Below are 17,910 nucleotides of genomic sequence, written 5' to 3' on the forward strand. Positions count from 1 at the left end.
GCCCCAACACTGCAGTTCACATCTCCCTCATTTTTATCCCAGGTCACTGCAAGTGTCTGCCGTCCACTCCAATTCATTCTCTACCTTGTAGCCAGACTATTAAATGTGAGTATGAAATCACCCTGCTTAAAACCTTCTACTGGTTCCCTGCTGCCCTTAGGATGCTTAACAAGATTTGCAAGGCCCCTTCCCAGCCTCAATTCTTGCCCCTTCCAGCTCCAATATTTCATTTGCAAATCTTGCCGAATTGCCAGCAGTTCCCTGAATACCAGCTTTCATCTCACCTCAGGCTATTTCATTTATTGGCCTGAAATGCTCCTCTAAGCGCCAAGCTTGTATTTGTCATTCAGATCTCAATTTGAATGTAAGTTCACTCAGAAACACCATACCTGCCCCCTGACAAGACTAAGGTAAAGCCTCCTAAGGATACAAATATTATTATCCTTATTTTATAAATGAAGACACTAAGATACAATTTAACTTTCTTAAGGTCTTGAATTAGTGAGTGGCAGAGCTGGAATTCAAACTTAAGCAGATTCCAGAGTATGTAACTTCAATTTTCTTGCTCCTATCTTAAAAATACATTTCTTAAAGAAAGGCCCAAAGATGAATGCCTATTGGCTGAATAAGAACTATACCTCACGTTGCATGCTATCCACTGTACACTTACCTTCTGTTAAGTTCCTAACTGCATCTTCGTACTTTTTGTCTTGTAATGCTTTAATACCTAAACCAACAAGGCCTGGGCCACTTTTTGAATCCATTTCCACTAGTCTGCAACAATACTGATGTCCCTCATCAGTAAGACTTCCTGGAATTAAAAGAAAAAAATTATTAGCATACATACACCAAATTTCTAAGCACCAAAACCTATATACTGAAATCTCAAAAGCTGTCTTACACTTGCCCCACCATCTCCTGAGTCCAGGCCCTCAAAACTGAAATAAACCACCAAATGTAGAAAATATTAACGTTTCATAGAGAAAATTATATTCCTTCATCTTCTTAAATATTAGAAGTGAAAACCACTTTACCCACAGCAGTATGGGTAAACAGAACCTGAAGTCATACTGAAGAATTTCAAAAAAGAAACCTACAGCTACTCACCACTAGGCTAAGATACACAGTCTATTCCTGGTACGGTCTCCCTTTCCTATTCAGCAGTAACAATGCTGGTTGTTAAATGAAGGAATTCCTATCAAAGAGCAGTGTCTTCACCACTCTCTCTCCCTGGGGAACCATGTACTGCTAGAGACATGGCAGCCAAGACGCCAGGCCCAGTGGACTCTTCTAGCATCCTAGACTACTTACTCATCAGGATACCGCACAAAGGCTTAGTGACATGCTTCTGAAGTTTACAAGTTCAGCAGTACATTTCTGCAATCTTTCAAAACTCTTGTCCTATATGAGTTCAAGCTTATGTAATAATCATCCAATGCCAACACTGATTTCAAATTTATTTTGGTAAAATAATTTAGTTTAGAAAACATTATATGGTTTGTTATATTTCCATTTTCTCCAATTTCAATCAATCTCAGGATTTCCACTCCCAGAAAAGCATAAAAACAAGTAAAATATGTGATTCCTATTTTGAGAATAAACAATGAATAGCATTCATCACTTTAATAAACTGTTAAATCACTTAGGGAAATTCTTAAAACGTAATTAAGAAGGACTACAACTTGAAGCAATAAATAAAGGAAGCAAATAAAAATAATTGATCTGAAAAAAGAGACATGATGCTTTAATATCGATATATAACTTAGAACCCCAGACTACACATGGGTCCACCGTTTCAGTCACAGATGTCAAAGGTAAATTTTTAGCCTGATACCATTTAGCTTATATATTGCAAAATTTTCAAAATCAGATACACACCAACTATATATTAATTTAGAAGTCCAAGTTAGCACCAAAAATTTGGAAGATTTCATAATGGCTAAAGAAGTAAAACTTCAGTACTGTTTGGTGAGATATGAAAAAAATTGGAAGAAATACTACTTTGACTAGTAAGCCAGTAAAAAAAGACATAAGCCTACTACTACCAAGCTTTCTTATCTTCCCCCATTTCACAATAAAGCAAAACAATAAATCAAAAAGGTCATCCAGCATGAAATAATATTAATCAGATGACAACTGTGAAAGCTATACACTACTTGTTTTGTGAAGCTTTATGCACTGAGTCATTTTAAAAATGAATCTTTATACCTCAATATGCAAACGAGGACAAAGCAGAATGAAATATATTTGTCTCCAGTGGAAGAGAACCCAGTGATTAACTACTGTTAAGTAGCAAATTCTACAGATACTAAAGTTCTCTGGGGGATGGATAGATCAGCCATAAGAGACCTTACAGATTTTCAAAAGTTCTTAGTACACAGAAAGTTTGGTTTAGAGGAACAATGGAAAAAGAAAAAGAAAAAATCATGCAGCGTAGCTTCCTGCTGTTCTGCATTACCTATTAAGCCTCCACCCCAGAATATTTCTTTACCTTAGAATGCACTAAGCCTGAACTGCGCCATTCCATAAATTTTTACAATCAACAACTGAGCAGGGAAAGAACCCGTCCTCGGTGTACCATAGTGTAAATATCCACCCACCTACTCCCCTTTGCAAGAATGATTTTTTTCACACAAATCAACACACTCTAATCAATCAGCACTACCCCTTGGCTCTCTCTTTATTAGAGCACATTGTCAAGTACTGGATTTAGGTGCAAAACTCTGCCCACTATTTGTTGACCCCATTTCTTTTACAATTTTGCAGGCTTTTTGGAATGTAAAGACCACGTTTACTTCAGAAATCCGTATCACAGGCATGAATGTTTTTCTTGAGAAAGCATTCAGTTGTTCCCAGAAAGAAATTTCAAAGTATCCTCCTGTGCCAGTTGGCATGTGAGCAGGTCAAGAATGAGGGAATGGTCCAAACCACTAATAGCTGAACAGGCATAGGCAGAAAGGAGTGAGTACTAGCCATTAATTTCTCAATAGCAATTTTAACAGCAGAAAAAGGGGTGGCGGATGGGCACCAGAGGTCACACAATAATCAGCCACTTATATTGGGAACACATTGGATCTCACATTAATATTTGAACAAAATGGGTGATTTTGGAACTATGCTTCCTATCAGTGAACCACACACACACACACATTCATAAGCATACTCCTTGTACTGAAAGTCTCTTGCATGCCTCATCCTCCTTGACCTCAATGCACCGTTCATAAAGGTAACTAGCCCTTTCTTCTTAAAACTCTCCTGCCAGACCACACTTTTGCAATTCGTCAACTCCTCTAAAAGCGGACTTTGCTTTTGCATGGTTCCTTCTCCTCTCCCTTAAATGCAGTCAGTCAAGGCCCGGGATTGCTTCTTTTTATACCTGATAACCACTTCTTCCTACTCTTTTCCAATTATAGTAACTTACATTCCAATTCAAACACTTTGATTAGAAAAGGTAGCCCGAATAAACTTTATCCTAATCATATAGTTGCTTAATCTGTCAGATCTCCTTTCTGAAATGCTCTTGCCTTGCCTACTGTGTTACTACTTTGCCTCAGGCCCCCACCGTCCTCTCTAACCTCTCCTCTCCTCTGTTCTGTTTTCCTCTCTTCCCCTTCAAGCCAGCCAGCACGGTCCAGGTACAGTTTTCACCTTTTTGCCCTCTCGTCATCCTTTGAAGTCATCGATCCTACTTCACTTTCACCTGTTGTTGGGTACTGGTTTGATATTTTTTCAAATCTACTTGTTTGTAACAAAAATGAAGTTGTTTTTAAGGATAAAGTTGTTTTGATACAAGAGTGAAGTAAGATGTGTCAAGATACCTTCCTCTCATCTGTAGTCATCGATAAGCACTGCTGGGGGCTTATCAATACAAAAACATCTGAAGAAGCAACGACAGCAAGGGAACATTTAGACTGTAAGTACTGAGAGTCTGTGAGGACTATTCAAGAGTGTTTGGTCTGCAAGGCAAGCCTTTTGCTCATCTAAATACTCTCCAAAGACCTTTGGGGCATGAGCTCCTGCCACGGTAAAGGCGACTCTTTTACCAGCAGGAGTGAAAACTGTGCATCAGCTCCTCTAAAGATCCCTGCTGGCCAACACCAGCACCACATGCTGTGGCAATAAGCGTGTGCTGGCAGCTGGAACACCTGCCAGTTGGTTAAGCCATTCCTTCCTTAGAAAAGAACCAACCTTGCATATAAGGTACACCTCAGCTAAATTTGGACTTTATTCCTTTCATCTCCCCTTGCCTTAAACAATAGTGTGATTAATCTATCATTGATTTGGAGTATGTCATTTCATTATGGGCTTAAGAGACATTATCCTGTATGTTACTAGCTTGTGAAATTCCCACAGTGAACCTGTGTTAAATAAATTACTGGCAAAGATAAACTCAGTCTCCGAACATAACTGGCTGCCCACAACAAAACACCTCCATAGAAATGACTTCCAAACCCTATGTCTAGCCTCAGTATTGCTCTCTCATCTGCAAGCCACTGATGGACAATTCCCTTTGAATGTCCATTAACATCTCTCAACAACTTACCTGTCAGACAAACCAGCACTCTAACGGCAATTTTCCCTCATCTCTATCAGATTTTCAACTATTTTTCTATTATGAAACATGTAATTGATTGCTATTCACATACAAAGTATCCCATGTGAATACTCATTTATGAAAAACATTGAAAAATATGGATTAGTAAAGCTCTGCAATAATTTAGAATCACTACCACACTGGTGGTGGTACTGCTCTTTTTATTTCAGTGACTGACTTCTGTGAACTTTGTTCACATCAGGTGAATATAGGCATGAATAGCAGTGATATTCAAATTATTTAAACAACAACCTGTTCAGCACAGACACTGAGAACAAGAACAGAGGCTGTTGTGAAAACCAATATGGTTCCTCCTGTAAACTGTCTGAAAACCAGCCTTGGGCACAACACATCCACAGCTATAAGTTTTGGCAACTCCCAGCAAGCGGGCTGTCATCACTTCTCTGTTCCCTAAAGAAAGCACACAAGGAAGCACGAGCATGAAGCAAACACTGAGACGCTCTCTGACTTGAATCTGCTCTATTTCATTAAAAAAGTAGGTCATTCACAAACTTCATTCCTGTATGACATTACAGTATTTACAATAATACACTATGACATGACATCAATGCTGAGAATACTAATCTTTCACAAAATCCTTTGCATGACATTTGGTCTTGGACTATGTAATATAGTCCAACCTATTTCACCAAAATACATCATTAAATATTCCTTCTACTATAGCAAATAAAACTATATTACTATTCCCCAAAACTGCACCTAGCTCAACATAGCTCATGCCATCTGGAGTACTTTTCACCTCTTCCTGTTTATCTAATTTCTATGGAAAATTCAAGACCTTCTCCAATTTTCACCCTCAAAGATTTCACTGATCAACAACCCATAATTGCACTGTATCACTATACTTTCCTATATTTTTACTGTATTTTCCTGTATTTATATACTTTCCTATATTTTTCCTATACTTTCCTATATACTTCCCTTTCCTGTGCACAAAGACAACATATCATACTTCCTTTTATGTCCAGAAAGACTGAAACAATAACTTACCTGTAGTAGGCACTACAAGGATTTTTGAATGATAGCAACGTCATGCCCACACACTCATATGCCTCTAGGACACAATATAATAAAGAAATTACCTGATTCAATTAAATGCAAACAAAGCACTTCTAATGGATATTGTACAGTGGAATAGATGCTTATCATTCCTTCGCAGGCCTTCTTCAACCTAGCAGTCTCATGAGGAAACTTGAAAATATAAAAGTAAAATAAACTAAGTAGCAGTAAAATATACTTCTGGACACTTTCCTATTTAGAATAGAATAGTCACATTAGAGATTTTAAAAATCAACTTACTTTGGACAAACACTCAATGAAATGTCTATAAAGTGCTTGGTGATCTTCACTAGGAATCTTATGTGATAAGTCCAGTGCATTCTCAAAAGCAGTTAAAAGCTAAAACAAATGAACAAAAAAGCTATCATCTCTACCATTTTTAAACGACGAATTTTAAAATAGTCGAACGCATAAGACTCACTTATACAAACTATACCCTCAATTAACTGCAACTGCATTTTCTTATATGGCCTTGAAAATTTCAATGAGGAAAAAAATGTATATGTAAGTTTGGAATACATTCAAACTCCACTGGCCGGCAGACTGCGCTGAACTAATAAGGATAACTATAAATTAGCAACATTAATTTAATAAAACATTCTTGTAAGTGTTTTCTGTTCCCTACAAAGTAGTCAACCAGAAAGGTATGGTCTTATATGCCAATATAGCTATTACTGTTCAGATCATTTGTAAAACATCTCTTCTGAAATCACCAGCATGTTCTTTGGAATATCTTCAACGGTAGCAAATTTTCAATCTTAAAAAAAAAACTTGATGAAGTTAAGTTCTACTTTTGGTAAAAGAAAACCCGAGATATGACTAAACTACAGGTATAATGAAATAATTTCTCTTATACAGTATCCTCTTCCAAAAGAGGACTTCCAAATATATTTTGAGCCAGATCAGCAATACTAAAATCCAAGGCAAGCACTTTAAAGGATGCCATTTATTTGGTTATAAAAGTTCTACAGTTTTTAAATGAATTTCCATGACTTTATAATGAAAACTCGTACTACAGTTCACTACCTCAGATTTTCTTTATAAAGTATGGTAAAAAGTCTATGTAAATAAGTAAAATTTTAATGCTGATAAATGATCTTGCAAAAAAAAAGAAGCCTAACTTAAACAGTCAAGCACAAGGGGTTTTAAAAAAACAAGTAATGAAATTAATCCACAGGAAAATAGGTGACACATTTTTCTTCTCAGCACATTTAAATAAAGCAGTTATCATTAGCATTCAATGTGAAAATAATCCACACCAAAAAACTCTTTTATCCTATTTTTAACAGTTAGAAGTCAAATCTTAAGGTGATAAGTATAACTAGTTCTCTTTCACAGAAGAGTGTAGTACTATAGATAATTCAAAAAAAAAAAAAACCATTGTATTTATTTTGTATGTGCTTGATATTCTGTTAACCTATACTATTTCAGGAAAATAATGAAGTCATAATCTGGAGATATAATTTAAGAGAAGTTGGTGAATCAGCTAATTTTGGTACTGCTCAATTTTTCCACAACTGAATCTATAGACAGATAAACCAATACACAAACAAATGCAAATCTTATTCTCACATTTTTATCCCCAGCACTTATGACACTGCCTGACATATATCAGGGTCTTGATAAATATTTTCTGAATAAAGGAACAAATTAATGAGTGAACAAATGAACAAACATACAAAGAAGTGAGCTTCCCATCCTGTATAAAGCCTATCATTGCTTACATTTAAAAATTCCATTCAATTTAATAAGTGTACATTGAGTGGCTATTTACTATAGTAAGAAACTAAGTTTACTTTTAAACTGACAAATATAAAAAAACATAGAATGGAGATATTTCCAATTATAGTTCAAAACCAACGGCTTTTTCCCAAATTCTTTTAAACATTCTTTTCAATTACGTCAAAATCTGTACATTAAAAAGGAGTATATCTAGATATAAGCGGTACTCTAAATACTAAATATAAATACTCTAGTTAAATTGTTAAACTTCAAAGTAATTTAGTACTCTTAGTTCATAAATATAAAGAAACATAACTTTAAGATACAACTTATTAGAAATTATAGTTTTGTCAAAGCCAAATTCATAGTTTCTTTTTGACAGTGATAAAGGAACTGATTTACTGTGGACTCTTATGAATACAAGGGAGTAAAATTCTCATACCCTGAATATAAATTCCACTCTGTCCTGACTTAATATGAGACTGTAGGCCAGTAATTCTGACTTTATCAGGAATAGCCTCTGAATGTAAAATGGAACATTTATAAAATGTCTAATCTGACATATAGTACTTCTCTATATTATATCATTATGTTTCCATTTTCTAAATTTCATTAAATGATCAATTTTCACGATACAAACTGTGGGGAATAAACAGGTCAATACCAGTTGCTGAGTCTCATTATTCTGATCCTCATTACTCTCAGCCAGCAAGTGAGTCAATTTCTTCCATAGCTGATAAAGCTCTTGTTTGTCTGCACCCTGTTCCTGCTTTGTCTTTATCAATTTATGCCATGTTCGGGCCACCTGTCAAGGAGATTTAAAATGCTTATTTTATCTTAAATACTAAAAGTGCCAATTAAAAAAATAAAATCTGCAAAAAAATATTTTTATCTGCTAATACATAAAAATAGCAAAAGCACAAAACTCCATCTTTTATGGAACACCACCCATAAAAATAAGTTTATTGGCCAAATCTATATAGTCCTTATATCAGAAGAAGACTGAGACACCAGAGTAGATATAAGAATAATGACTTGCCCCAATCCTCTTAATTTATGGTATCAGCTATGGAGATACCACAAATGGATCACTAAATTCTACAGGTAATGCTTTTACTTATTTTATTTATTCCCGCCCAGTTTCCAAAAAAGTTTGGAAGTTATGATATCTGAAATTTGAATTCTAAGCTTTCAAAGCACTGTAATTTGTATTATCTCTCAAAGTTCATTTAATATCATACTACATAATAATTTTAAAAAATTTCCCTCAAGCTAAATGGAAGCTTTCTTCTAATAATGGTTTTATCAAAAGAAGTCTACTACTACCCCAGCAAATCATTAACCAACCTCTAAGTGTTTCTTTTCTTGGTAATACAGATCCACAAGTTTCTTACAGACATCACACCACTTCTGTTTGTCGACACTTAAAATAAAAAAAATAAATAAAAAATAAAGGATTTTTAATCTGATTAAAAAAACAAGCAAAGACTTAAGACATTAAAATTAAAATATCCCAATAATATTGTCAAGTACTATATTAAATTAGAATATACTACATCTTCATACTACCATAAAATTTTATAAAATGAGCCTCTCATTAAAAAAAAAAAAGTTTAAGAAATATTATCTTCCATTACATTTACTGAAAATAATATCAAAGTTCCCAAATCAGTCAATCATCTTCCTTTCAGTATTTTGAGTCTGGTCTGATCACAATCAAGAAATTCTGTAATAACATTTGGAAAGAAAAATGCTTCCCAATTACCAGTAAATGTTTGGAGTACTTCTAAATGATTTTTAATCAGTTTCTTCTAATTCATGCTTTTAAAAACACTGGCTTTTCTCCACATATTGATTACCTTTCATAAAGATCCAGGAGCTTTTCGTAAACACCAGGTAAGTCATCCTTAGCATTTATGAGCTTACATTTCTCATATAAGCTTGCTAACCCCTACAGGAGGAAGTAGTAGAGATTATTTTTTCACAAAAGTCTAATGTTCTCACATTTGTTTTGCTAAAGTGACAATCTACACATATTATTCATGATAAAGATAATTACAACTTATAAATAAAACATGTCTGGGATTTGCGTCCAAATATTTGGGGTGGGAGGTAGCAGGTGAAAGTATAGATGAAAAAAATGACTATGAGAGGATTTTTATTGAAGCTCAGTAATGGGCATAGAGGGATTCATTATACCATTCTCTTTACTTTTGAAAATATACTTGAAGTGTTTCACAACAAAAAAATTTTAATAGTTACTCTACAATGTTATCCCCTAAGACATTACCATCTGATACTACTTTTATATGGTGAAACAAACGAAAAATCCAAGTAGTCTGTGGAAACTGTCAGTTTTGCTTCAAATAAAGATCAGACATCCTAAATCAATCAGTACATAATAAAAGTGAGCATCTCTCTAAGTGTGTTACCAAATACCCTCATTCAAGTTCTTGTTTATGTAAACTTGAGACAAACAGGTTCATGTTCTCCAGAGCCTACTACCTCCTATTGAGCACAGTTTCTAAGATGTGATTGAGGTATAAAACCAAGTTACTAGCTTTTAAAAAGTTGGAGAAGCCAACTAAAAAAACTGAAGACCATTAAATAAGAAAAAAGAGTTTAACTTGTACTCAAAGGTAGAAAATTGCAAGTTTTTTAATATTATTTTACTTTTAGGAAACATAATATACATTTCTTTTCTCCCTGGTAAACATAAAGAATATTTTTCATAAGTCTTTCATACGCACATACAATTAAGTTGGAGACTTACATAACCATATTTCAATTCCAGTCCTTACATTTGAAAATAATCCACTGGATTGGGTGTTAAATAGCGGTAAACAGCATCCTTGGCACCACTTTTTAAGTGTCTTTTGGGTTTAGAAGATCAATAAATTGAAATTTTCTTCCGTATGTGGGGTAAATGGAAGTTTACATTATTATTTTAGAGCTGTTACCTGTAATTTTAAACACGGGGAAAAAATCACTTCCTATAATACAGGGGAAAAAGCAATTTACATACCTGCCAAGCTAATAATTGGTCTGGCTCTAGTTCAGCAGCTTTCTTATAGGCTCCCTGGGCCTGATCAGGTTGTTCTAGCTCGGCTGCAGCAACACCAATAAAAACCCAGGCATTGTAGTTATTTTTCTCTTGTTTTAACACTGTCTGATTAAAAAGCATTAAAAGAGCACGTCATTAAGTTTGGAAGTTAACGCACAAACATAAAACAGAAACACAGTCTACCGGAGGGTCAGGAAGTCTGCATCTACTGCTAATAGGTGATCTTACGAATACCACTTCACCATTAACCTCTCTGGTCCTCCGTTTCTTTGGGGAGAGAGGGAGTTGGACTAGATCAGTAATTGTAAAGGGTCTGAAACATGAGGTATATTTTTAAAAAGCTGCTCAAGTAATCCTGATGCTTCCCCTTGCCCCTTGAGAATACCGGATGTAAAAAGAACAATAAGACTGTTCTTACCCCCCCAACCAGCCTGCCTGCCTCTATTCCACACTGCTACTGGTCAACTCACAAAACTGTTCTCCATATTGTTTTACCTTATCCAACTCCCATATTTTCATCCATTATGATAACATTTCTCCGTATCACACAGGTTTTTGATTGAACTTACAGGTTAGGAAAGTAGACTGACCCCAATGTGACTGTACAAAATATGTGCAAACAAATCGTGATGAAGAATGTTTAAACAATACCTATCAATAGAATAAAAAGTATATAGAGAGCTATTACTTTCAGAAATAATAGCTACTTGCTAAGGTAAAATGGTTTGAAACAGAAAGCAAGATGTTCTAGTAAAAGAAAATAAAAGTAGGAGCTAAAATAAAATCAACTATTAAGGCTTTACATATTCTAGAGAAAAATAAGAACATTTCCATTGAACCAGTTGAACCAGTCAGATGATTGACTAGGTTTCTGTGAATCCACGTAACACTTCTAGCAATCTGTCACCAAGTCTAGACACAAGTTCCATTCTATTATCCAACAATGCTGCCTCCCCAAAAAATAACAACGAGGTACCTACCAAAGCTAAGCTCTAAACACTGGGGCCTTATTAATGCTTGTCCCCAACACCAAGAACAATCACTAGCATATAACTGCTGAACAAATGATAAATGCCATAGCCAACCAGCAATCAGTTAAGCACCTACAATCTGCTGAGTGAGCAGATTTTCGAAATGGAAAACAGACTTTTAAGGAAAGAATTACAACAATGTGATGAAAGTAGGTATGACGTTCTGAGAAGACAAAGAAAAAAGGGAGAAAGGTGAAAAAAATTAAGAAGTACAACTGATAGTTACAAAATAGTCATGGGGATGTAAAGTACAGCATAGGGAATATAATCAATAACATGGTAATAACTAGGTATATGGTACCAGGTGGGTAGTACTAGACTAATCGGGGGATCACTTCATAAATTATATAAATGTCTATCCACTATCTTGTACACCTGAAATGAATATAAAATAATATTCAATATAAACTGTAATTTAAATTTTTTTTTAATTAAAAACTCTAAATTCCATCTACATAAGCCAGAGAAGGCGCCCTAAAGGGGTGCTTATACTGAGTTATAAAGGCACACAGGCAGACAAGATAATCAGACAAACACACAGCAAATACACAGAGATGTAGCATTTCTTTATTAAAAATTTCATTTAGTCTTAACCAACATTCTAGATTACTACACATAAGTAACCACACATTGGCCATTGACTAATTCCTCATCTTTGCTTTCTAGTTGGGTGTCTCTGGTAGAAATTACTTGGAGGAATTCGTATCTGAATCAAAAAGACTACTGTATATAATAATAGAAATAGGTATTAGCTCGACAAGTCTACTGCTGAAGGAAACAGCCCCTCCCCCTCCTGCTTCCGCTCCCCCCACAGCTTGAACAGGCTGCCTACCTTCTTCTATATCAGAGGTTCCCTCACGGCCTCCATACCTGCTGGGCTCAGTCACCACTAGAAACCCAAACCTCACAAGGGCATCCTTTACCCCTTCAGACTCTCACCCTATAGTGCCGTGTGTATTTCCCCCAATCTTACCCAATTCCCTCCCTCTCCCTCTCCTAAATTCTTCTTTGTGCCCTGTGGAACTCCCAATCTGGACCAGCTAAGTTCCCTCTACATTTCTAACCTTTCTTTTACCTGTACTAAGTTCTGCCTCAACTATGACTTGGCTAGTCCCCTATAGATTTTACATGCTGCAGCTGATTTCTTTTCCCTGACACCCCACATGTCACAGGACCAGGAAGTAAGGAAGAGGATCTCCTTGCTCACACTGTCACCTTCATTCTTCTTCTCCTTCAAAAACCTCATTACCTTTGAAATTCGAGCCATCCAGCTATCCTGTGAAAAATATCCTTCTCGTTGCTGCCATCTACCACCGTCCCGGGTCCTCCCGTTTCCTTCAGTGTAAATTCCCTCTCCATCTCCATTCCTGTAAACATTCTATCATCCATGGTGATGACCCACGGAACACCACGGCCTCTCAGTTTCTTAGCCGCAGCACTACTCAGTTATCCAAAATCTGAATTTCTAAGCATTCCCCTCTCCTATTCTACTGGTTCAATTACTATAATGGTCCCGTGATAATAATTCTTTAATCTCTGACATGTCCAATTTTTTACCCCACCCCCTTTCTCCACAACACTCTATTTTTCAATTCTCATCCCGCCTTTTCCATCTTAGACTCCATGAGCCATCACTGCCATCACTCCCTTGCAAACGTTCTCTTTACCTCTCTTTCCCTGTATCTTTCTAGAACTTCATCATGCCCATCTCCAAGCCTGAGAAACTGAACATAAAGGGAGAAACTGCACAGCTGAGTTCACTGATTTCATTTTAATAACATGAAACTTCAAATGGATATTCAGTAGGACCTGGTAATGCTTCCAATCCTTACTAGTGTATTTGTTTTCGCCCTATGAATAAAAACTATTTCATACCTCTTTTGTCTCAAACCTGCTATACAACTCCTCTTCCATTCTCATCACATATTTCACTAGAAAGTAGAAGCCACTACAGGGATACACTCTTATCTTCCTACCCCCAAATCTACAAACCTGACAGCATATGGATCTGTATCTATCTTCCCTTCTTTTAAGATGGAAGAAATATTAAAGGCCCTTTTCTTTATCTCTCGATGCCATCCTCTCTCACGTTCCCAAGGACTTTACGCCTAACCACTTCCCTCCATCTCTCCAGTACGTTCACTTTCTTCCTCTTGGAATATTTCCATCAGCATACAAAGGAGCTTCAGAATCTTGATTCCCATCCAAAACCAAACAGAATTAGAATGTCAACAAAAACTCAAAACCTTAAGATATTCCATAGTATAACACATCAGAAGATACCTAAGAAGTAATTCGGTTTTTAAGAACTTGACTTTGATAAGTTACCAATACAGAGAAAGACAAAATTAAATGTGGCAGAAGTAACTTATCCTAGCACAACCACTCTAGTGGTTCAACTAAGTGACCTTATCACTTTGTTATATTTAGACAATAAACGATTCACATATTATGAATCCATAATGCTTATAAATAGGTAACATACTTTTACCGTAAAGAAAAAAAATATTGGTTACCTTACAATGTTTCAAAGCTTCTTTATATTCTTTGTTTCTGATTGCATCTCTTGCACTTTTTAGAGCAGTCTTCACCTCCTTGCTGGACATTCTGCCAAAATAAAAAGTCTATTTGTATCTATAATAATAACCTGCCTGACTGTAACAGTTCCAACAACCTTAAGATACCTGTGATTCCTTCTATCTGAAATACTTTTTTCTCCCTTAATATATACATAGCTTATTCCCTTACTTCTTCAGATTTTTAATCAAATGTCACTTCCTCAGTGAAATCGTCCCCTGGCTACACTAAAATGTGAACACTGCCTTCCCCCAACTCCCAACCACCCAATATCCCCTTCACCCTCTCTCTAACTCTGCATTTATTTTCCTTCAAAGTACTTATTATCATCTTATACACTTATATTTTATATACCATATATTTTATTTATCTTATTTATTGTCTGTTCCCCAATCCCCTCAGAACGTAAGTTCCGCATAAGCAGGAATTTTTTTTCCTGCTTTAGAACCAGCACCTAGTATCTGACAAATTGTACAAATTAATAAATATTTGTTGAAATTGAGCTGCATTTGAATTATACTCACTCTCCATAAATGATCTTATGGACCAGGACCCAAAACACATACCAATCTTAACCCAATTCTATACTAAGCAAGATTCAGTAGAATAAATCCAAGTGACAGAGTAAGAACACTAACAAATACATTTCAGTAACTATGATGCAAGAGTTTAAGAAAGTATTTTGTTTTAAAACTAGTTTCTATAATATATAAATCATGATATTAACTTTCTTCAAAGTAGGAATTACTGTGGGATTATAATAATATAGTATTCTGTGTAATATTGTAATCTTTGAAGAGCAATAAATACAATATTTATACTTAAATGCAGGTGATGAATAAAAAGATATTTCAATTGACAGACAAAGTATTTCTTCATTTAACATTAAGATGTGTCAATTTAATTTTAAGTAAATTAACGTATCTCAAGATTTCACAATTTATTCTGGTTTACCAGTAAACAAGTCAAATTCAATCACAACTGGATGTTGAAAAAAGAAACATTTGTATTTTTTTTGACAACTCCACTAAACTCTACTCTCATCAGGAAGGTAAAACAAAATTGAGTAAATATTAAGTCATTATCAACTACAGATGTTCAAAGCAGCAAAATGAACTAAGATGGCTCGCTGACATGGTAAGTAACAGTCCTTTATATCCAAAGAGGTCCAGGTAGAAGTACAAGATCAAATAAGTATAAAAAGCTAGAGAACGGAAAAAAAAAATCCTTTTGACTTAAAGAATGTTAGATTCAAAATAATATAAAAATTAAGATATCCTAAAACTGATTTATCTTCAGCCAGAACCAGATTCCCTACATTGGCAGAAAAGTGACTTTTTCCTAGTTACAATAATTACACAATTAAAATAGCATATTTCATAGACTCTTATTTTAGAAATGGCCCTCTTACCTGAAATTGTCTTCATATAAATTTACTGGTGCAAACTTCAGAAGGATTTTATAGGGGGGAGTCTATAAATCTTGATTGGAGCAGGCAACAAATTTCAGCACTGACTTCACCTTAAGTTTTCTCATGCCAAAATTATCTTTGATAGATAAACTGGCAGACTAAAAAGAAGAGAACATCAATGATGATGGCAGCTAATCTGGACCAATAGAAAAGGATAAAAAGAAGCATCCAAGTGAAAAAAAATCAAGAGTCCAAGTGAAAAAAGAACAAAAACAGTTTTAAGATAAGACCAAGCAAAAACAAACAGAAGAATGCAACTTTTCCGGGACAAAGATCACCATCTTTTGTATCACCCAAACTATGGGTGGAAGCACCAACTAGCAAGGCAGAACCTACCAGCACTGATGCTGTATACAGCCCTAAGCTATACACATAGCACAGGACATAAAATAAACAGAAAAGAAGGCCCCTGCTCTAAAGAATACAATCTAAATCAAGAAAAAGACCTAAGGCATATGAGCTATTAGAGAATCAAATGCTAAACTAAGGATAGAAGTTCAGAGAGGAAAAGTGTGATGTGAAGTAATTAACAGCTACTAAATGGAGAAGACAGGATTTAAGAATGGAGGGAAGAAGGAAAATTACTCTAGTCAGAGGCAATTGTATTAGCAAAGTCAGAGAGATAGGAATAAATGTGACATGTGTCACATTCAGTGAGAAACAATGAGAAAACCAGACGGAACAGAACAGAAAGGACTTGATAAAGAACAGAAGAAAATTAACCTGTGTGGGAAAAGTAGAGCACCAGATAACAGAAGACCTTCAAAGTCAGAAAGACAAGTTTGGTCTTAAATATAGTAGCAAACACAGAGCTGTTAAATGCTTGTAAGTAGGTTATTTTTAAAGACCACTAGAGACAAACTCCATTCTTCTCTTGGCAACCAATTCTAATGTTCAATACCCTTCAATATCCCTATATGTTTACATACGCAATTATAATTACTCTTTTGCTTCAGTGGAATCCTCTATTCTTCTCTTCCTATTCCTTCTTCATTTAGCATAATACGCTAGCATTGAAGCTCTCTCTTCACCTAAAATAAATATATTATGTATATAAGATTTTTATTTATATATAAATATCAGATACACATACACCATGGTTTTGCAGGGTTAAGTAATTTTTTAAAAGACAAAAAAAATATGCCACCTTCTAGCCCTGAAAACATCTTCCTCTTTTTGGAAGGAGAGGTGGAAAAGGGAGAGGCTCACTCACTCATTCTCTAAACAAAGCTTTACTGAGCACTAACCAACCACTAGGTACCATCAAACCCATTTCCTTTCACAGAGTGAAAACCTACTATCCACAATAATTCCGTGTAATCCCAAACTCCTCTATTTGGGACAGTGCCCTCCATTCCAAGCATATCCAATACTTCAAAGAAAAACCTAGCTTTCTTAACTAGTGTCCACTATTCTTCCTCAGCCCCACACATTTTGCTCTTATACCTCTCCTCCCAGGGTTTCTCCTCAATCTCAACTGATTTTGTTAAGTAAGAGCATTCATTTTGCAAATTTCACTCAGTGGAAGTTTTCTACCACCCTAAAAGATTTTAATTCAACATATCAAGCACAGAAAGTATCAACAACTGCACTTTTAAAAAGTTCGAAAATGAGAGCCATGCCAAAAAGACGACATACCTCAAAACGAATAAATATGAGTAGATAAATTAATATGTCCTACACACTCCACCTAAAGCTATGAAACCTTAAGCTACATTCAGTTGTGCAGATACAAAGATTTCACGAAGCAAAAATTAACTAGTTAATTAACAACAGCAATAATTATAAATAATAGCAATAATGACAGTGAAAATTAATTACAGAAAAGTAAAACAATGATATTTTCAAATCTACTAACAAAAGTCTAAAGGTATTTTGTGATGACCTCTCTTCTGAAAGGAATTGGTAAAAACAATTATTAAGTAAAACTAGACTCCAATTACCTATTATTTAGACTTCTGGACACTTACCTTTTACCTACTTTCACTACTTCTATCTTCTTTTTGAATTCAATTTCACATTGTTCCTTAACCGTTATCCATCTAAATTATGTAAAATATGAGACAGGCACATAAATAGGATGATACACATAACCCAAAACCTATTGAACTTTTTAATGCATTACATTCCGGTTCAATTTTCATAATTCATAACTTAAAACATGAGACACAATTATGTACAGCTTTTCATATTTTTTCTTTCCCAAAGAGACACTAATCTTAATCTCCAAACTTCAAACCTAGTCTAAACTGTTCCAATTGCCCCAGCTGATAAAAGGAATGTCCATAAGCAATCAGAAAGATTCTGAAAAAACATTTTAGAAACTCAAAATACATTAACTTCAATATAAAAAACTCAGCCAAGGGGGACG

General features: G+C 35.2%; 1 protein-coding gene across 9 annotated transcripts in view; it reads right to left on the minus strand.

Annotated features, from left to right (window-relative positions):
* SKIC3 (SKI3 subunit of superkiller complex) overlaps window positions 1-17,910 on the minus strand; it is a 75,606-nt gene that overhangs the window by 52,397 nt on the left and 5,299 nt on the right. For 3 of the 9 annotated variants that reach the window (XM_033110158.1, XM_033110161.1, XM_033110160.1), the window contains exons 2-12: window positions 17,510-17,581; window positions 16,483-16,570; window positions 15,480-15,637; window positions 14,008-14,098; window positions 10,422-10,565; window positions 9,256-9,347; window positions 8,744-8,819; window positions 8,061-8,201; window positions 5,915-6,013; window positions 5,698-5,806; window positions 671-811 (exon numbers count right to left, since the gene is read on the minus strand). In XM_033110158.1, coding sequence (XP_032966049.1) covers window positions 671-811; window positions 5,698-5,806; window positions 5,915-6,013; window positions 8,061-8,201; window positions 8,744-8,819; window positions 9,256-9,347; window positions 10,422-10,565; window positions 14,008-14,097 — 892 coding nt within the window. In that variant the 5' untranslated portion in view covers window position 14,098; window positions 15,480-15,637; window positions 16,483-16,570; window positions 17,510-17,581. Of the gene's footprint in view, window positions 1-670; window positions 812-5,697; window positions 5,807-5,914; window positions 6,014-8,060; window positions 8,202-8,743; window positions 8,820-9,255; window positions 9,348-10,421; window positions 10,566-14,007; window positions 14,099-15,479; window positions 15,676-16,482; window positions 16,571-17,509; window positions 17,582-17,910 lie in introns of all 9 variants that reach the window. The other 6 variants (XM_033110159.1, XM_033110163.1, XM_033110164.1 and 3 more) reach the window with 6 other exon arrangements.

This window comes from Rhinolophus ferrumequinum, chromosome 7 (assembly GCF_004115265.2).
Source record: "Rhinolophus ferrumequinum isolate MPI-CBG mRhiFer1 chromosome 7, mRhiFer1_v1.p, whole genome shotgun sequence".
Taxonomy (NCBI): domain Eukaryota; kingdom Metazoa; phylum Chordata; class Mammalia; order Chiroptera; family Rhinolophidae; genus Rhinolophus; species Rhinolophus ferrumequinum.